The 21688-nt window shown below is 38.4% G+C and overlaps 2 protein-coding genes and 1 long non-coding RNA gene across 3 annotated transcripts; 1 reads left to right on the forward strand and 2 right to left on the reverse strand.

Moving 5' to 3' along the window:
- Nucleotides 1–3319: 3319 nt before the first annotated feature.
- Nucleotides 3320–6030, forward strand: LOC146713062 (uncharacterized). Its single transcript, XR_014919111.1, has 4 exons — nt 3320–3435; nt 4914–5067; nt 5164–5256; nt 5392–6030. It is a non-coding gene; the product is annotated as an uncharacterized LOC146713062 (long non-coding RNA).
- A 3930-nt stretch (nt 6031–9960) lies between these two features.
- Nucleotides 9961–12743, reverse strand: LOC146713063 (cell adhesion molecule CEACAM20-like). Its single transcript, XM_085437377.1, has 4 exons — nt 12736–12743; nt 10349–10590; nt 10024–10269; nt 9961–9992 (listed from the first exon to the last, which is right to left on the reverse strand). Exons 1-4 carry the CDS (start codon nt 12741–12743, stop codon nt 9961–9963), a joined length of 528 nt encoding a protein of 175 aa, XP_085293503.1.
- A 3361-nt stretch (nt 12744–16104) lies between these two features.
- LOC146713064 (Fc receptor-like protein 5) lies at nt 16105–20794 on the reverse strand. Its single transcript, XM_085452363.1, has 5 exons — nt 20695–20794; nt 17440–17475; nt 16713–16976; nt 16388–16633; nt 16105–16301 (listed from the first exon to the last, which is right to left on the reverse strand). The coding sequence occupies exons 1-5, from the start codon at nt 20723–20725 to the stop codon at nt 16105–16107; spliced, it is 774 nt and encodes a 257-aa protein (XP_085308489.1). The 5' UTR covers nt 20726–20794.
- Nucleotides 20795–21688: the final 894 nt, after the last annotated feature.

The following is a 21688-nucleotide window of genomic DNA, read 5'->3' on the forward strand; positions in this document are numbered from 1 at the left end:
GCAGTGATCGGTCGCATCACTGGAGTGGACGAAGCGGATTATAGGAGAGAGGTCTGGTCTGGTGTCATGGTGTGAGGACAACAACCTCACCCTCAACACTGACAAGACAAAGGAGATGATTGTGGACACGAGGACGAAGAGGAGGCCTCACCCACCGCTGTCTATCCAGGGCCTTGAAGTGGAGAGGGTGAGCAGCTTTAGGTACCTGGGCGTCTACATCTCTAAGGACCTCACCTGGACACTGAACACCACACAGCTGACATCTTGCTTGAAACCCATAGAACCACATGAATAACACAGAATAAAATCTTTTAATGCAGATAAAGTTAATAGCTGGGGAAAAAGAACACTGTGTTTAAGGCACATTTAAAATAAAAAACAACAAGGAAACTTAACATATGTTTATTGTTATTGATGATTTTACAGGAAAATTGAATTTTAAAACTCCAGGTAAAAATACATACTCATATTTTTATCATAGTTGTTCAGGTAAGTAAAAAAAATAAAGAACAACATGTGGATGTCCTCTGCTCTGAAGGGGGGGACCAGTTAGAGACCAGCAGCTGGACGTCAGTGGTTGGACTGGTGGACTACTTCAGTGAAGAGTAGACGACGTCTGGCTCTGGTTTAACGTCTGAACACAAACAAAGTTCAAACAACAGGAAACATGATTACAAGCTTTGTAGTTCAATCAAGACCTCCAGTCTCCACCTCTCTGCATCACACAGTCCCAGTTCAGACGTTACTGGGAACCAGCTCAGATACATATGACAAAGGTTACACACTGCTTTCATTTTAATTTAAAGTTAAATTAACAAAACCCAAACCTTAAACCCACAGAGCTGAAACAATCAGATTTGCATTAAAAAGTCCAATATATGCTGTTTTAGTTCACTTCATTGGTTCTTGGTGACTCCATGAAAGATTTTCAAAATACATTTGAAAAACTGTTGACATGTAAAAGTGTGTAGTTCACCCCTCACCCAGACAGCTATGATAAGCTCCAGTTCCCATGTGACCCTTAATTTGACAACTCAAAAAGAACACAGCTTTATTGCTGGCGAGGAGGCGACACAAATAACAATACAAAACTAAACTGGGGAAAACTAATGCACAAGGAGACAGGGGGAGAAACACACAGCTATAAGGGCTGATGCAACAGTAACAATGAAAAACACAGGGCTTAAATACATTGAGGGAAAACGAGGGGATTGTGACACAGAAGGAGAGCACAGTTCTCCTTCTGTCTTAGGCTGGACGAGACAAGGGAAGCAAAATTAGAAACAATGACATGAGACACAGACCTTCAAAGTAAAACAGGAAACACACTGACTGAACTCTAGACATGTAAACTTAACAGACTGGGGAGACACAACATAGGGACCTGAAACATGGGACAGAAAGGCGCACATCAGACACAACACGGGAAGCCATCACACAAAACCTAAGAACTAAATCCTTGACAACCATAACTGAAACCTAGGGAAAAACAATAATCAAAACAGTACAGCCAAGGACTCAGAACATAAACCATAATATGAAAGGCTGGTCACAAGGACCCAGAATTTTTAGGTTTCTGTGTGGATGTAAAAATGCAGCACACTACACTTCACTGTGCCCTACAGCAAAGTTTAATAAAACATATAGAAAGAGACATGGTGTTATTGACTTGTATTTGTTCATTGAAGCTTGTATATGATTTGTACTATGCTTGAATGAGAAACTGTCTGTTTCCACTCTGGAAGGAGATGACAGATAATCTATAATATCTATAATAATCTATCCATATTTACAGTGAAACTCTTCATTTCCCGAGGAGCGTTACATGATACAGGGTTTAAAATAATCATTCTTTATCTTATACTGAACCTTTGTACAGCCTCTGGTTTTATTCTCTGCCTGAAACAAGGTGATTTAATATACCCTTGTTCAAGAAAACATTGTTTTAATTGGCTGCTGGTTTTTTTTTGTTTTTTTTTTGCCTGAGAAAAGCATATTAGGGATATATCACCTCTCTATAATACCATACAGATTATTGGGAAAGACAACATGTGAGCAGGCTGCAACCTCAGCTTTTGGCACACAGGAATTACTGTTCACACAATCACCTCATCATTTAAAAGGTTTGATGTGAGCATGGCCTTTCCAAACCAGTAAATGAATGCTTGGCTGCATTTGAATGGAAAGCAACTGCACCTCTTTTTCTCTTTGGTGTGGCAGCATAATTGTTCATAACTGATGTTTCCTGTTCTCAGTACTGAGTAGCCTGCAGCTGAATAAATATCTGCAGAAAAGAAAAACACAGAAATTACTTCACAACAACAACAACACCGTGAAATAACGTAGCCATGATGGTTATAATGTATGCAGATTAACTAAACATCACCTCTGTCTAAAACTTCAGAGTTAAAGTAAATAAAAAGAGGGGAAACTGCAGTTTAATAGTTTAACTGCAGATTAATGCAAAGTTATGCCACTTTAATATTTTCACATTTTCATAATTGGTGCAAATATGTAAAAAACAAATATGCATAATCTATACATACAAGGTGTTTGTAAAGTGTTTTGTATGTTTGCGTGAGATTCCGTTTCCTAAGTCCTGATTGGTTGGTCAACCATACTGGAGCGAGGAAGTGGGTGTGGTCAGGCCACGGTGGCCCGTGCCCTACTGGACTGGAGTAAGCTGTTGGATGTTTTCAGGTAACAACTAGCTGACAAAGCTTCAGTGACACCCCTGCTGTGTAGTGATGGGCAGATGAAGCCTCATGAAGCACTGAAGCTTTTCATCCAATTGGTTCACCCCAACGCGAAGCTTCTTGAAGCTTCATTTGCTCTAGCAGGACACCTACTGGACGTAAAAATATTAGTTGGCATGAATTTGAAGAGTGTGGCCTTTTGCACACAGCCTGCAAATGTCAACAACAAAAGGAGCGTGTAAAACATCTATATTGTAGTGATGGCAGTATACTGTGTATATTTATGCTGGCAGTATGGAAAATGATTATTTGCGGCAAAGTTCGAACCGCTTCCTGAACCAGTCACGTGGTACAGCCGGGCAGCGAGGCTTCGGACGTCATCATTTTCAGCTCCTCCCATAAATGAAGCAAGCCTCGATACGCGCTTCGCGGAAACGCCCCCTCCATTACTCGACACACGCTTCGAACCCTCGATACAGAGCGTCACATCACTCCTGCTGTGGTCTATACCCACAGTAGCCTCAGTGAAGCAAAAGCTTACTGCCGTGTTTTTCCCGAGGCAGAGTTGGACTGTGGAATTTTTTATGCTAAATTTGAGTTGGACTAGGTTTTGCACCAAGATTTAACAACGTGGTTTGCAGAACTGCTAGCAGCACTAAAGAAGTGTTGACTGCTGTAAGCTAGCAAGGATGGTGTGCTGTCAAAATACTCAAGCATCTTCTGCTGAGGCCTGCAACAGGTTAGTTTAATTATTTTCTTTGTGTTCACGTGAGCTGACAAATGTACATGCGGTTATTGTTTAAGTAATCCCTCCTGCTTCACTGATTTATTACCACCTGGCTGATTGGGAAGGGTTTTTGTTGTGTGTCTGGGGATGCATCATCTCCTAGCTTAGGTAAACTATTTTGTTAAGCTATCAGAATCAGAATCAGAATACTTTATTGATCCCTGGGGGAAATTATTTAAAGCTATTTAGCATTGCTGGCTTAATAGGGGTTTTATTTTCTTGAGTCAACCACCCACATATTATTGTTGTTTTCTTTTGTGGTGTGTTGTTTATTTGTGGTAAATAAATGCCACCATTTTCCACTATTTTCCTATTTTATTCCTTTTACCACCACTTGATTAAATCCATGGCTGCAACATAAAAATTCTAATTTATTGATTAAGCTAGACCTTCTAAGTTGCAAACTTTATTTTTTTTTTGGGGGGTTGTGTTGAATTAATAATGTTGGTAATTACATTAAATTAATTTTATATGTAGTTTGAAATTCCAATGTTAGTGGGTTCAAAATAAAATTCAAGTTGTAATTACTTAAAGAAATTTAATAGATGACTTATTTTTTTCCACTGTAACTTCTGATTTCAAATTCCTTCCCCTACCGACTTAACTACCACATGTAGCTAATGCTAGCCATTCTAAACTTTAGCACAGGAGAGGATAAGATTTATAAAGTTTCATTTGACAAAAGTCTTCAGCTAGAGAGTGCAACTGTGGCTAGGAAAAGCATGGTTAAAGCTTTGCTACACAGTGCAATCTAATTCCGATCATAGGCTGATTTTGTTTTTCCTTTTTACCAAAATTAGAAGCCTTTAAACTGTGAATAGTTTTGTCAGAGGGATAACCTAGAGGCTTCTTTTTTCTGTCTGGCTCACCTATTTTATATCTTTATAAAACTTGCATGACCTATACGTAATATTACATTGATTTTGGTTAGTATTGTGATACAGCTTAAAGTAAGTATTGTTCTTGATCTTAAGAGCTGTAGCTATCTTTGTTTTGTTTTTTTCGTTTTTGTTTTTTTAAATCAGACTGTGTGAAATATTGTTAAATTCATTCCAATAGCATTATTCTGGCATAGGCTATGTGAATCTACTTAACATTAAGACTTTATGTAAGCAGTTAGTATAGTGTGATAATCTAGGGTCATTAGTGCTTTGTTAAGTTGGGACACAATTTTTACAAAATGGGCTGGGAGTGAACAATGTGTAAATTCGAAACCTCTGCAAAAACAGGGTTGCTAAAACATTAGAGATTACACCACGGTTATGGTGGGGAAGTCTCCCTTGTCTTCACCAAGATTGTTTTTGTTCCCTCAAAACTTGGGGTAGCCTTAGATCACATCTATCCTCTTTAAATAATGTATTAGAGCATTCATTAATGCAGTATAGATAATAGTCTGCAAGATTTAATTCTTCTGTTTGTGTGGTCTACAGATAAAGGAGGAGTTCAAGAGAATAACCACTGTAAGCCTTGAATGGCTACACTTGACCATTGCACCCCAAGACTGATGGATGTCATTTTATCAAGGGGAGGAGCTAAGTGAGTGAGGGAGTGAGAATCAGGCAGATCAAGGACATGCTGCTTGAGGTAGGACAACTATTTAGACTTTGGGTAGCTTTGAAATGAACTTTGTTGGCAGTCACCCATGTATTTTATACTCATACTTTATTTTTTCTTAAATAGCACAATACAATTGAAACACGCAGAGAAGTAGCCATCTGCTGCCTTATCACTTTCCTTGGAGAGAAGAAGGAGGACCTTTTCATGGAGTTTGGTGTAAGTAATTCAGCTGTGTGTGTGTGTGTGTGTGTGTGTGTGTGTTCATTGATCATCTGAATTCATTAAGATTCAGTAAGTATAAAAGTCTAATCTATAATTCACTAACCTATTTTTTTTTTTTTTTTTAAATAGGTTAGTGAATTAACCTATTAATTTCTTAACTTAAGGTTGGCCTTAAGTTAACACTGAAGAACTTAAGGCCAACCTTGAAAGGCAGGTGATGAAAACTGCCATCATCAGTGACCGGTACACCCCTAGATCTAACCATAAGACTGCAACCATCGTGGTGGAGGAAACAAAAATCATGGAGGGCCAGAATTTCCCAAGGTGCTGTGTTTTGCTCATGGGCATAATATATGCTCTCAATCTGAGCGAATGCAAGGATCTGAAATATACTTTTGAAATTGTTCAGAAGCTGTTCCTTGACCTTGATGGAACCATCATTATGTTAAAAATGTTGACTCTGTTTCAAAAAGTGGTAACTGTTTTGAATCCTGTATGTGTAACATTGATCTTAAAGGTGTTTGCTGCATTGTGTAATAGAAAGATGCAAGAACTTGTAAAGTTTGTTAGGCATTGAAAGTTAACATTTACTGAACACTTGCATGGAAGTATTACTGTAACAAAATGTTTTCTAAGTAGATTTTTTACCAATTGAACACATTTGTTTCTGTGGTGTTAAATACATAAAGGCATATTCTATAACTTGGCTGTGATGGTATAGATCTAAATTTCTGGTTTATTTTCACTTTTTAAATACAAAGTGTTGAAATGCCTACAGTTAAAAAAAAGTTTTTTGATTGAAAAAAATGTTGAATGAATTCCTTTCTTAAAAGCTATTACAATAAAAAAATAAAAAAAATAAGAGAAAGCTAAAATGATGATAATAATGATGAAAATCAGCAACTTAATATTTTAAATAATGAACTTTAAAAAATTGTTTTTGTAATTGCTGTAATTAATTACATAACACTTAAAATCATTTTAAATAATGTGGAAAAAGCAATTGGAGGAACATAATTTTTATGAGTAAACAACTTAAAAATATGTTTTTAAGCTACCAAATATTACGTAAATGGTAATTAAAATCACCTTTGATTATGAAGGAAAAGTTAATTCCCGTAACTCAATATAGTTTGTTGGTTCAATCTAATTTCAACATAAGTTATCATAACTCAAAAAGAGTAATGGAAATTGTTGCCTTAATTTTTTTTTTGTTGAGCTTAAACAATAATTTTTAGAGTGTAAGAGAGATATGAGATTAATAGTTTTAAAGTTTTAAAGATCACGCAATTGGCCAAGCTGCCTCACTCTGAACACACCTATTTGAGAGCGTGTGTGTTTTTGTTATTGATTGCTGTTAAAGAGACAAGAACCTGGGGTGATCCAATATCATGGCAAACCATGTAATAGGTAGGCTGGTCTACCATGTACATTTCATACTTTGCCTCTTCAAAATGTGAAATGTACACCCATGCAGAAGTTCCAGTAAGTTGCTGTAACAGGTAGGCATTTCATTTCAAGCCAGTACAAAAATAATCATGAAAACAGACATAACACATTTACATGTGTATATACATATTATCCTCCTAACTTAATTGTTTCCAGTTATCAAGGTCCCTACCTGACTTCATCGCTTTAAATAAACCATCTTCCACTGCTGGTAACTTCTGCATGCATGTCCATTTCATGTTTCGAAGAGGCAAAGCGTGAAATGGATACAGTGGACTGGCATGTCTACATTTTCACATTTAGTCATGATGCTGGGTTGCAAAGGCAGCTTGAAAGCGTGGACACAAACACACCAGTTCAAATCGTTGTGGGGTGCATCGACTTCAGGTGTAGTTAAATTTCTCAGGCGATGGACATGTAAAATTTAACTCTAAGACATCATTATATGAGTTAATCAAAAAGTTAAAATCTTTATGTAATATTATTTTAAAAGGTATTGATTGGTTTATAAAGACAAATTATTTGTTTGGGTATATTATTTAACAGGTTGATTTTTGTACATTTATAATCTGAGTTAAATTTCAATAAAGGTTCAGCCAGTGTGGTTAATATTAAAATTGTTATAAGATCACTGCAAACAACAGAACATTTGTGGTATCTGCTTTACATTGAATCCAACACTAAAGCTAGTTTGGTCAAAACTGGGGTACCAGGTTTTGGAGACAGTATAGAGCAGTTAGACCACAGATAAAAATACAAAGATGCAACGATTAACATATGTATGTAACCTTTGTAAGTAGCGTTTGCTTTTCAGTCTTCTTTCCTAACACTGCTACTGAGAAACAACAACCGCTGTAACTAGTTGAAGGTGCACGACAACAGATCTTTTTTGGTTTTCTGCTTTTCATCTAACCCACCACTCAACCTAGTTCGATCAAAACTGGGGTACCAAGCAGTACAGAGCAGTTAGAGCGCAGCTAAAAAGACTGTGTGAAGATTAACACATGTATGTAACTTTTGTAAAAAGCTGAAGCTTTTCATGGTCTTTGCATTTCTCAACACTTCTGCTGAGAAACAACAGCTACCCTAACTAGTTCAAGGTGCACGACCACAGATCTGACACCTTTTTCAGTGCAAACTGATGCTTCACCACAGGGCAAGTTCTCACGATATGAACTCTGTGCTTGGCCAAACCAGAACAGAGAAGTGTCATCAGCTTCAGACTACAGGAAGGAGCTGCTGTGGTTTTACATGCAGAACATTTTTAGGTAGTTTAAAAAGGACAAACTCCCTTTTGACAAGAAGAAAACTTCAGCAGAGCCAGGCACAGGGAGAGCAGCCATCACCTGTGACTGGTTGGAGTGAGGGGAGGAAGACATTGTTAAGGACACGCTATAGAGATAAAGCAGACACATGTGAGCCTAATTTGTTCAGTTGTAGCACTGTGAACAGTTATAACACACCTGACATCGATATAAAACAGAACTGTGGCTGAGTCGATGTTATTAGTAAAGAAACAGAAACATCAAGAAAAGAGTATGTGGTGGATGTCTTTGTCTGTGTTTTCAGCAGCTCACTCTGAGTTGTTTGTGAGAAAGGTGGAGTCAAAACAATTGAAGCTACGTCAGAGTCCTGACCCATGGGTGCATGAAGGCAAGTCCTTAACCTACTATGATAGTATTTAACAAATATCTGAGGACAGGAATTATAGTAAAGAAATGGACAATAGAAACAATCAGAAAGGGTAAAGGTGAAAAAAAAAGAACAATACACAAACAATTAACCAGTGACTAGATTTGGGCAGGTTTCACAGTTTGGAATATGCGAGTTGTTTATGCTCACTTAGTTGTTCAGGAAAAGTCAGTGATGAGAATTTATTGAATATCTTTATTTTATGATCCAAAGAAAGAAATCTGCCTGTATGTTATAGATTGAGTCTAATGTATATAACCTCAGGTCTGCATTTTACACGACTGACCATCAATTTGTAATTTAGCTACAGCTTTAAATTTCTTTCAATTTTTAAATTTCTATTGTCTAATGTCAGACAGACATATCACCACAGACAGGAGAAGAGCAGCTGTACCTCTCATCTGTGATATAATCTCAGGTCTGCATTTTACACGACTGACCATCAAATCCTGATTAAAAGGTGGTGGTATTATTTGTAATTTAGCCACAGCTTAAAATTTTTTATTGTCAGACAGACAGGAGACCAATAAGAGCAGCTGTACCTCTCATCTGTGATCTGGTTTTCTTGTCTTTGATGATGATTCGACCATAACTGATGTCTTCTGTTCTCACTGCTGAGTAGATTACTGCTGCATCACTGTCTGCACAATAAAACACACAAATTGTTGGTCTAACATAAATATGAAACAGTAAAGTCATTTAAACTTTGAGTAAAGCTACATATGTTAAACTGAGTTAAGCTAATTATAAAAGGAAATTATGAATAAAACTATAGTAAGTTTACTTAATGTGAATATGAATTATTTATTTCTAACGCCTGATAGAGAAACACCTGCAGGTGACTTTAAAAACAATCATAAACAGGAAACTGTACGACTGCAGAGGTGTTAGCTTGTGTTAGCCACAGACAACAACACCTGCTTCATAATATCCTCATAGAAATCTTTTCATGAGACATAAAATCTCTATGAATATAATCAGAACTTAAAAGTATTTTATAAAATTGGAGCTGAATAAACACAAATAAATAACCAACAAAGGACCTCAAATTACCGTTGTTTTGTTTTTTTGGATGTTGATGAGTTGATATTTTGACATCACTGTACAAGATGTCATCTGTGAGGCCATTTTCCACAGCTTCATCTTGATCTAGTGAAATTATTAAAATTAAGAAAATATTTACAATCACAACATTTTACAGTGAAGAGTCCAAATAAAAACAAAAAATAAACGGTTTTACATTTTTAATGTGAAATTAAAATTTTAAAAATCATCAAATCATAATAAACATAATAAACATAAATAGCATAACACATGGATTTACATAACCACATATATTGAAAAGTCTGAGTGTCACCTTCAGGTTTCCTGTGAACACATCGTCTCACCAGCAGAACCAGTAACACCAGTAGAACCACAACACAGACTGATCCAACAGATGACAACACAAAGAGTACAGGAGGAGAGAGTGATGGAGGAGAGGTGGATGTAGGTGGAGGTGTGGATGTAGGTGGAGGTGTGGTGGTGTGTTCCCCTAAAATAAAGCAAACACAGTCATTAAGTTGTCGTCACATTGTGAATGTTGAAAGCTGCAGAAACACAGACAGGTGAGTGTGTCACCTGTGACAGTGATCCAGCTGGATGGAGACTCTCCATGACCGCTGATGTCACACTTGTAGAGGCCTTCATCAGACCTGGAAACATGCTGGATGGTCATGTGACCTGTAGGCTGCTTCCTGATGAGGGAGCCATCTTTACAGAAAGCAGCTGGGAGGTTGGAGGGAGTGGTCTCTGTTTTACAGAGCAGAGTGACGTCATCTCCCTCCATCACAGGGAGGACAGGACTCTGCAGGATCACTGATCCACCTCAACACAGAGACAAACTACAGCATTTCATCCATTTACACACAGCTTCATCAACACTAACTCCACACACTCAGCTTACCAGTGACTGTCAGGTTAACCATGTTACTGATGGGACCCTCTCTGGACTCACACCAGTAAACTCCACTGTCATGCTGTTTCGTTATACTGATGTTACATGAAGAACCAGCACCTTCTCCCCACCCATCTCCACACTGAGTCCTCTGTCGTTTGCTTGTGTTTCTCCTCAGAGTCCATCCAGCAGAGCTGTCGTCCTCCTCACAGCTCAGAGACACAAAGTGTCCTTCAAAGAACTGAGAGCTGCTGGGACTCAGTCAGACGAGCTGTGAGGGTTAAAATGAAAGACTGATGATCACGTCTTTGAGATCTTTACTGAAAGTTTTAATCCAAATGTGTAAAACCTGTCAGAGTTTATCAGGTTTAAACAGCTCAGCAGTGAGATCAGAACTAAAGAGAAATGACACTCAGGTTGATTTGAGGTGAACATAAAGAACAACTCCACACAAACAGCTGACAAACACACACATTCCTCTCTCCCTGACAAAAGAATAAATAAAAAGTGCCTGAAGCTAAAATACATCTGGTAGAATCAATCCTTCAATTTTCTTTACCAATTTTTAAAATTGGTAAAGAAATAAAAAATCTATCTCAGCTGCTTTAACATGACTACAGGTATTTACAGAGTAACGCAGACGGACTAACATTCACACCTACAGCCAGTTCAGAATCACCAGTTAACCAAACATGGCTTTGGACTGTGGGGGAAAACATACAGAGACACTGCAGCTGTGTGACACTTCTACTATTAGATATAATGTATACTCTGTTCATTACCAAATCTCACAACATCTAAAATTTTTTGGTGAAACTTCGTTACTGACATGAAAGTATTGAGACAGTTTTGTCTTTTTGATTCTCCTCTACCCCAGTTTTTATGTAAAATCAACACTCACTAATTATCATGCACAGTGACTAAACTTTGACTATACACACAACCGCTACATTTAAATAACACAGTAAAGTCATGTGTCCACTGTCTAGCTGTGTTGATATAATGAGTGAATGATTTGATCTTTTCACTGTTTCCCACTAAGGGAAAAGACTAAGAGTTGAGATGACCTGTTGTTTCAATCTCTATGTTAACAAACTTGAATAAAATTTTGTTTGCTTACTTAAAATGTTTTATATATGTTCATGTTTAAGTTTATTTTTTTAAATGGCAGTTTAAAAGTTTAAGTTTTACTTGCAGTCTTCTCCTCCATCATCAGTTATCAGGAGAGCAGACAGTCAAAGTACAAGAATTCAAACAAACACAGAGATTCTACTTACAGAGCAGACACAGCACAGATGTTTCCTTCATCGTCCTTCTCACTCATTTGAGCTTTTTTTCATTTCTGTCACTGACACCAAGTAATGCCCGCCCTCTTCCTCTGAGCACCAGCTTTCTATTGGTTCAAAGAAAGTGGTGGGGCACTCACTTTTATTTATTACTTTGTTTAAAGATGCGAGTGTTAAAAATAATAAAAAATAAAAAATAAGTATAAGAACATCGTAGTGCCTTATGAATGAAAAAAATACAAATTAAAAATAAACAGTGTCATATTATTTACTTGGCATGAAATGACTAACATGGCTTCTTTTTTATAGGGTATGGAAGAACGTGCCATCAGTGAGACTGTTGAAGACACCACTGTTTGAATTTATCTTCTTAAAGAGCAAACTTCAGCAGATGAACAAGAGTTGTCCTTGCAGGCATCAGGGTGGCGAAGAATTTGGATAATGTAGCATTTGCTGTGATAATGCTATTTGGACTCATGTATGCATTAAACCTTGCCTACCCTGCTGACCTTCGCTACAACGTTGACATTTTCCAGAAGGTTTTCATAAGTCACTTGAATTGGCAACATCAGCCTTTTGGTAATAACATAGATGGACTGGAAAACTGACAGCTTCAAGTTTACATTGAGCTCTCTCTTCACCACAATGGACCGGTACAGCCTCCACATCAATACATATGTCAATGTCACGCTTAGGTCCCCCTTCACACTCAAACTTCACTCAGGGCAGGAACTTGTCCTGGATTGCCCACTTCATGCTTTTACTGCTGAGAATTAAGCCCTTAGATTCTAGGTGCTAATTTTCATTCTTGCTGCTTAACACCACATTAATTAGAGTTAACAAAAGCAAAGCTGATATCCTAAGGCAACTAAAGTGGAGACGCTCCACTTCCTGGCTATGCCTTGATTTCCGTACCATTAAAATTATGAACAGAATTTGTGAAAAAAGGCAGCCATTACAGAGTCCAACATGGACCAGAAGAGAGCAATATGAGCAAATTCACATACACCCTTGGATATTTTTTTTAAGGATGAAGAGCTCCAGTGTTCCACAACCAGGATGTGGAACACTCTGAGATTCAACTAACAGACAGACATTCCTCTGCAGTACCCCGACATAGACGAAGTTAGGGAGGTGGAAAACTATGTGTTGGACGGCACTCTCTGGTGCCCATCTGCCAATCCACAGGCATCACCCAAGACCTCCACAGAATGTTGCAGAAAGATCAATCAAGACTGCAACAGAACATCCAGAGTTTTAAAAAATTCAGAGCACACCTTGTCCTCCTCACAAGCTCTTCCACCAAGCAGTTGCATAACTAGAACAGTGACCTTAACCCACTGATAAGCACAATCACTGGACACTGCTTCCATAGTCTCAGTACTCAGGGATCAGTCCGCCAGCGTTTCCACCCTTTGCCATGGATGAATGCCCGGCCATGAGGCACTCACCCACCGGTACCCTCCACAGGGCAAGGTAACCCTATCCTGGACAGGGTTAAAAGTTCCCTAGATCTTTCACTCATAGGGGTCTTCAATCACTCTTTGTCTGATCCCTCTCCAAGGGGCAGTCAATTTTACGTAAGAGAACCTAACAAGAGGGAAAACGCCCCCTGACAACATAGCCCGTGGGACATACTGATCCCTCCACTATGATAGAGTTGTGATTCAATGAGGGGCATTTAGAAATATTTCTTAATAATTCCTCTTTTTCTTGTATATTTTCCATTCATGATCAAATAATGAATTGCTGCATGAATGTTTAGTAAGGCAGCTATGTTGGGCGAGTAGGTTAATCTTTGATGTCTAGTTTTTCATCTCCCAAGAATGTAATTCAACAGATCTCAGTGGGATATATACTGAACTTAGGGATAGAATCCAAACATCAATCCTTTCCAAGTAGTTTCAATTCAATACCAATATTAGGGGCAGTGTCAATACTATTGAGCTTGAGCTCTCCTGTAACAGTCATTACTCCAGTAAATTGCAGCAGATTTTAAGTGGTACTTATTGTTTTATAAAGCTTCACTGAGGTGTAACACAAGGGTCTCTGAGCTGGTTCAGGAGATAAGCCTGCCGTGTCCGGTCTGAGTCACATGTTCATCAGTTTGTAGTTCATCTCTAAACTCTTCAGCTCTCTGGCTTCATGTTAAAGCTCTGAGTGTTACACTGTGAATGTTCCCAGATGGAGGAATGATAAATGGACACTCAGTGACTTTCTAGTCCAAGTTAACACAATTAGATTACTTTATTTTTTGTTTAGCAGACAAAAGTTTCAAATGTGAAGTTTGTAGTCAATAATAAAGATAAAGGTAAAGACTCACTTAAGAAGAATGTTTAGGCTGTTATTTGTATTTTAACATTGATAAGTTAATTAACGAAAATAAAATGTTCTGCCATGAAAGCAGCTGCTGGCTGGTTTCAGTGTGATTTAAAACAAAGCTCTTTGCGTTATCATTAACAAACACTAAATTGTTTTTGTTGCTGTGGTTTAATGCTTCTTTTTTTCTTTTTAGCCACAACCAAACCGGAAGAAGTCAAATTTTCCATCTGACATCTTAGTGAGACCCACAAAACCACACGTGGAAAATAAGAAAGAATAAAATTTTATTAAAGCAGAGAAACTAAATTGTTGCTGGGGAAATACAAACGATGGTCTGAGACATATTTTGAATATAAATAACAGGGAACTTACTGTGGCCATAAGAAACATTAACACATTTATATTTTCATTGTTGATTTTGCAGGAAAAACACTTTTAAAACTCCAGTTAAAAATACATATTTGTGATTTTTGAATTGTAATATTCTAAATGAGAAAAAGACAAAGAAAAATAACAGCATGTGGATGTCCTCTGGTCTGAGGTGCTGGGGGGACCAGTTAGAGACCAGCAGCTGGACGTCAGTGGTTGGACTGGTGGACTACTTCAGTGAAGAGTACACGACGCCTGGCTCTGGTTTAATGTCTGAACACAAACACACAATTTTAAGATTTTTTTTGTTGATTGTTACACAAATTTGGAAACTAGGGGGCGGTTGCTTTTTGAGGGACATTAGTTGAAAAGGATTCTGGGAAATGTCAAATGTTCCTGGTGGTTTTTCTACAGTGAATATCTCAACCCCTAAATTATGTCAGGCTGCATAATTAATGCTGAAACATAAACAAGGGTAACATTAGTCTGTGAACGAAGCCGCAGCAGAGCTGTTGGGACTTGAATCTGTTTTTAGCACGAGGCTTTCAAATTGTATGAAAGTTACAGCTGCAGAGTAGCAGCTTTTAGGAAAGTTGTTCCACTGATCATCAGCTAGCTTGCATGTGTCTACAGTTAAAGATACAGAGTAGCTGTACCTGGGTCTCCTTGGTCTGATGGTTGTTTGTTTCATGACTTCTTCAGTTCTCACAGCTGGAGAAATTGCAGCTAGATCAGCGTCTGCAGAATAAAACACATTAAGGTTACTGAAGATAAAAAACTGCAACAGTACTGGTTTTTGGTTATTTGTAATGTTCCATTATAAAGGGACTTTGGGATGATTGTTATACACAACAACACCTTTTTACAGACTTATAAATACCTGTGATACACAAAGTGACCACGAAGAACTACTTATGTGATATGAATGTATGCTTTCTTTCAGTGCAGTCTGACACCTTTAACCACAGAGCAAACATGTTCTCACAACATGAACACTCTCATTGGCCAGATCGGAACACACTGCAGTGAGAAGTCTCATCAGCTTCCATCAGCAACTACAGTTAACTAAAATCATCTTCAAGATGAATGTTAAACATGTCAGAATGCTACAGAAACTCCAAAATTAGGTTTTATTGAAATACTTTTTCAAAATATGTCTCCACGATCCTTCGTATTTTAAAATGAGCAGCTCTGTGCTGAAACAGCTGCAGCTGAAGTGTTTCTTTCTATCAGAAACAGGATGCTGGATGACTGCAGAGCTGTTAGCTTCAGTTAACCACAGACCACAAACACACAGTCCAGCTCACAGTTAAATATATTTAAGTTAAAATTAAATATTGTGATTTTAGGTTTTGATCAGGCAAAAATTTTTAAACTTCTGATAATCCCTCTGATTCTACATGTCCTCATAATCAATCAAAGTCAGCAACAGTCTTCATGACTATAACATAATACACAACTATTCTATTTTCCTTATCTATTTTCACAATGTAAAGCTGCACAAAAGTCCTTCTAGAAGCAAATTTAACATCTCAGTTATGTTGTATATGTTTCAAAGTACTACCTCTGTTTTGTGTGATTGGCTGTTGATAATTTGGTGTTTTGACAAAAGAGTACATGACATGAGTGATGATTTCCTCTTCTTCAGTTTCTTCTTGATCTGTTGAAATGATCCAAAATAAACAATAATATAAGTTAAATAGCTAAAAAAAGATCACATTCAAGAAAGTTACTGTGATCATAATTAATGTGAACTTTATTCTAGTAAACAAACTCAGACGTGAAAGATCAGGAAGTCTGAGTCTCACCTTCAGGTTTCCTATAAACACATCGTCTCACCAGCAGAACCAGTAACACCAGTAGAACCACAACACAGACTAATCCAACACATGACAACACAGCGAGAACAGGAGGAGAGAGTGATGGAGGAGAAGTGGATGTAGGTAGAGGTGTGGATGTAGGTGGAGGAGTGGTGGTGTGTTCCCCTAAAATAAAGCAAACACAGTCATTAAGTTGTCGTCACATTGTGCATGTTGAAAGCTGCAGAAACACAGACAGGTGAGTGTGTCACCTGTGACAGTGATCCAGCTGGATGGAGACTCTCCATGACCGCTGATGTCACACTTGTAGAGGCCTTCATCAGACCTGGAAACATGCTGGATGGTCATGTGACCTGTAGGCTGCTTCCTGATGAGGGAGCCATCTTTATAGAAAGCAGCTGGGAGGTTGGAGGGAGTGGTCTTTGTTTTACAGAGCAGAGTGACGTCATCTCCCTCCATCACAGGGAGGACAGGACTCTGCAGGATCACTGATCCACCTCAACACAGAGACAAACTACAGCATTTCATCCATTTACACACAGCTTCATCAACACTAACTCCACACACTCAGCTTACCAGTGACTGTCAGGTTAACCATGTTACTGATGGGACCCTCTCTGGACTCACACCAGTAAACTCCACTGTCATGAGACATCATAGTGATGGTACAGGAAGAACCAGCTGGTTTTCCCCACCCATCTGTTCCACACTGACTCCTCTGTTGTTTGCTTGTGTTTCTCCTCAGAGTCCATCCAGCAGAGCTGTCGTCCTCCTCACAGCTCAGAGACACAAAGTCTCCTTTAAAGAACTGAGAGCTGCTGGGACTCACAGTCAGACGAGCTGTGAGGGTTAAAATGAAAAAAATGATGATCTGTTAGACTTCATTTATTTTATTTCTGAGATTTTACATCTGCAAACATGAAGTCTATCCATCCATCCTCTTCCGCGTATCCAGGGCTGGGTCGCAGAGGCAGCAGCCTAAGCAGAGAAGCCCAGACCTCCCTCTCCCCACCCACCTCCTCCAGCTTATCTTGGGAAACACAAGGTGTCACTGGGCCAGCTGACAGATACAATCTCTTCAGTGTCCTGGGTCTGCCCCGGGCCTCTTCCCTGTGGGACATGCCCAGAACACCTCACCCAGGATGCATCCTTGTCAGTGTGGATGCTTCAAGTGTGGCAACACCTTGAGGTGTTATATTAACATATGAAGCGCATGAAGTTTGCGTTGACAAACATGAACCCAATCAGGTCATATCAGTGAGCATTTCTCAGGTTTAAACTGTGACAGAAGAAGGTTACTGACCTTGGTTTGTTGTGCAGCTCAGCAGTGAGATCAGAACTAAAGAGAAATAACACTCAGGTTGATTTGAGGTGAACATAAAGAACAACTTCCAACAGCACTCTCTGCCAGTTGAGTGTATTTAAAACATTTTTTTCCTTTATAAATGATTAATCCTCACATCAAATATTGACTTAAATTTAATTCAGTTCAATTTTATTTTGTTTAAAATGCCAAATTTTAAAGCTGAAAGTTCTTTGCTGAGAAACCCCTCAAATCAGAGAACTCCCCATGACCGCGCAATTTGGATACACTGGAAGGAAAAAAAAAGCTTAAATAAGGAAAATAGAGAGAACTAAGATAAGATAAGATAACCTTTATTAGTCCCACACGTGGGAAATTTGTTTTGTCACAGCAGGAAGTGGACAGTGCAAAAGTTATGACGCAAAAATTAGAATACAATAAGAATAAATACAGTACACAACTGTACAGAATAGAATAAAATAATATACTATATACAGTAGAATAAAATAGAATAAAAATATACAATAAGATAAAAATAGAATACGAATGCTATATACAACTGAGTAAAAATACAACGATGCCAGAAAAGATTATTGCACTTAGTGTTATTGCACATGTGTGGATGTGTGTGTTTGTTCAGTTAAAGTCTTTGTTGTGGAGTCTGACAGCAGTGGGGAGGAAAGACCTGCGAAATCTCTCCGTCCCACACCGTGGGTGCCGCAGTCTCCCACTGAAGGAGCTGCTCAGTGCTGTCACAACTAGGATCTGGGAGTTGTGGAAATGAAGACAAAATAAAGGAAATGGCATAAAACAGATGTTTAATATGTCCCAATTCGGGGGGTGTATCTTCCTGAGGACCCAGACTTTGCGGTCTACATGGACCAGGTCCTTCGAAATGGGACAGCCTAGCCTTTAGATATGCATCACTACTGTCTTGGTGGAGTTTAATGAACTCGGCTGTCTGCTCCTTGCTCACTAAAATATAACAGGACACTGGAGTATATTCTCGAGCATCTCACACTTCTGTTTAAAATGTTTTCTGTTTGACGTTTATTCAGCTGTGTGAAAACTAGAACTTTAATCTCAGCCAAATTACTCGGGAACAAATAAAACACTGAAAAAAGCCAAACAATAACATTTGTAAGTTATCTAAGTAGCTTATATATCATGTTTAACCTGAGTAGTGAAAGACTGCGGGGATGAGAATGATGTGCCGGGAGTCGAGTGTTCTCACCGGCTCTAGTGAGCCTTGACCTCCCAGTCAGCTATCAAGCTGGCGGGTAAAGACGTCTCCGAAAAAGTCAGAGTACTTTTGCAAATATGTGATGTCTTGATAAACCGAGCAGATATTTGAAGTTTACACAGCTGCATTCTTGTCTGAAAATATGTTAAAAGTTTGTTTTGTGACCCAGAAAGAGTGATATTTCAAACTCTTTTGCCTATGCCATTGCCACATTTGAAAAGTATTTTTATATTATTATAAAAATATTATAAATATTATAAATACTACTTCAATTAATAAAGTGTTGAAAAGAGAAATAAGAGTAATATTAAAACTAAGTAGCTGCTGTCATTGTTGGAGACTGGAATTGGCTGGGCTGCTTGAATTCTGGGATAGGCTGGTCCATGAAGTCGGCTGCATTTGAAGCAGCCCTCGAATTTGGACAGCCTTTGTCGCGTCACTGTGACGTAATCGGTCTTCAAATGCGCCCCCCAAAGGATGCAGCCCTGAATTAGGACATGGCAGTAGTCTGTTACAGCCCTTGGCCTTGGAAGAAGGGAGCCAGCCTGCCTTCAAGCAAATTCAAGTGTGGCAACACCCACAGACGATTGGCTGACTGGGAACCTGTGGTTTGCACCTCCAGAAAAAGGGACCAATCAATGGCTGATTTGACACACCCGTGTCTTTACAATGCAATGAAGAGCATTGATTCAGGCGCTGCTGTTTAGAACTGAGTGTGCAGTATGTGAGTCTCTGCAGTCTTCTCTCTGTGAGCCTAAATTGTGATATTCTCTTGAGTAATGTTAGTTGTGTTACAACCTGTGAGGCTAGTTTTGATTTCTACAGGCTTTAAGCAAGCAAGTTGTTTTTGCATTGGTTATTTATTTGTAGTAGATGCCTGTATCATTCTTTAGTGTTTTGTAACAAAACTTTTTAACTCCTTTGATTCCCTACCAGAGCTGGGTCATAACATAGACAAATCAATGTTTCAATAAAGTTTGATCAACAAAACACCAAAAGGTGTGTGAAGCTGCTGTTGGAAGTATCATAATCATCATCATCATCATCCATACCTTCCCCAGTTAACCAAACATGTCTCATGTGTATATTTAACCCCTGATTTTTAATCAGTCCCTATCCTGATCTGCTTCATGCTGTGTGCTCTCCTGTCTATCAGTTAATCCATGTTTGTTTGTTTTTTTTTCAGTCAGTCTGCCTTATATTTTGTTTAAATTTGACAGTTTCCACCTAATAAAGCTGGATGATCTGATATCCTCGTGTTGGTGTTGTTCCCAGACCATCATGAAAATGTTGTTCCAGGTTCAACATTGCAAGTGACCAATCACATTGTTGTGACGTTATTCCTTTGCGCGCCAAGCCATTCGTGCATTTATGAAATTCCAATGTTGCAAGGACAATATCAATTCTGCTTACTGTTTATTAAAGGGTTACGGTTAGGGTTAGGGTCAGGGTCTGTTGATCGGCGGACAGAGGCGGTTTCACGCAGCTTAAGTACAGTTTTTTGTTTTACGCCGGTTTTTCCCGAAGTCGCAAAAGTATGACGTCACAACATTCTGATTGGTCACTTGCAATGTTGATCCTGGAACAACATTTAGTATGATGATCTGGGAACAACACCAACACGAGGATATCAGATCAACCAATAAAGCTGTGTCTTCAGTCAGTCTGCTGAGTCCACGCTCTGCATGCATCACACAGTCACTAACCACAGCACTTCTCTGACACCTTTTAGGTCTAATTTTAAAATTTTAAAAATGTTTTTATACTGTCTTGGAGGAACTTTTACCTTGGTTATAATGTTTACAGCAAGTATACAAAGGATATCCTCTATAGTGTTTCCTCGACTCCTGAGCAAAGATAAAGAGTCAGTTCAGACCTGCAGTTGGTCCTCGTGGTGTTTGAACTTGAATTCAGCCTGATTTGTTTTTCATGTCTTCTCCTCCATCATCAGTTATCAGGAGAGCAGACAGTCAAAGTACAAGAATTCAAACAAACACAGAGATTCTACTTACAGAGCAGACACAGCACAGATGTTTCCTTCATCGTCCTTCTCACTCATTTGAGCTTTTTTTTCATTTCTGTCACTGACACCAAGTAAAGCCCGCCCTCTTCCTCTGAGCACCAGCTTTCTATTGGTTCAAACACAGAGGTTGGGGGACTCACTTTTTCTAATTACGAAAGAGACATCATCATCGAAGCTTTTTCATAAAATATGAGTTGCAACTTTTTGTCTGTTTTCCCAAAATACTTTAAAATAAAATATTCATTGGTTAACCAAATGAAAACAAAGTAAAATAAATAAATAAATAAAACAAAGAAAGTTCAAAAGTCCTCTGCTCTCAGTGATCTGTAGTTTGGTTGATGAACAAATCCATGTCCATGTAGTGGACGTCCCCCTCAGTGAGAGAGGCAGATATGAGCTGAAACACAGGAATCAAACCAGGGACGCTGCTGTTATGGAGCTGAACTGGAACCATTCAGACACTGAGGCCCTCTGAACACATTTTAATTACAGCTGTGCAGAGACACACTGATGACTGACTGGAACACTATGATTCACATTTTACATTAACACCATCCTCACACATGTTTATATTTGGCCACTAGAGGGAGATGTTGGACTTTAAACACTAACATGGATACAAGCAGAACATCAAATTGAATGTGAACGTAAACACTGATTAATTCAGTTTTAATGATGATCATAAAAGTGAAACTTGTTGTATCACAATGAGTATGCACATCTCAGCACTTCCTGCATTGTTTTAAATATTAAATTGTCAAATTTCTCAGTCTTCATTTCTTAACAATGCTTTTATTTTGAAACAATTAAAGGGAACTTAAAAAAAAAAACTTAAACTGATCTCAATTAGAATTAATATCTTATAGCTACAGAAGTTATTTTTGGATTTTATATCGAAATCTACCCTCAAGAACGTTTTGCCACATCAGAGAATAGGGAGGGTGCAAGTGGGAGCATATTTGGCTTCCCATTATACAGCAACA

This window comes from Copadichromis virginalis, linkage group LG3 (genome assembly GCF_057382275.1).
Source record: "Copadichromis virginalis isolate Kocher_CV1m ecotype Utaka linkage group LG3, C_Virginalis_male_GT1.1, whole genome shotgun sequence".
Taxonomy (NCBI): Eukaryota; Metazoa; Chordata; class Actinopteri; order Cichliformes; family Cichlidae; genus Copadichromis; species Copadichromis virginalis.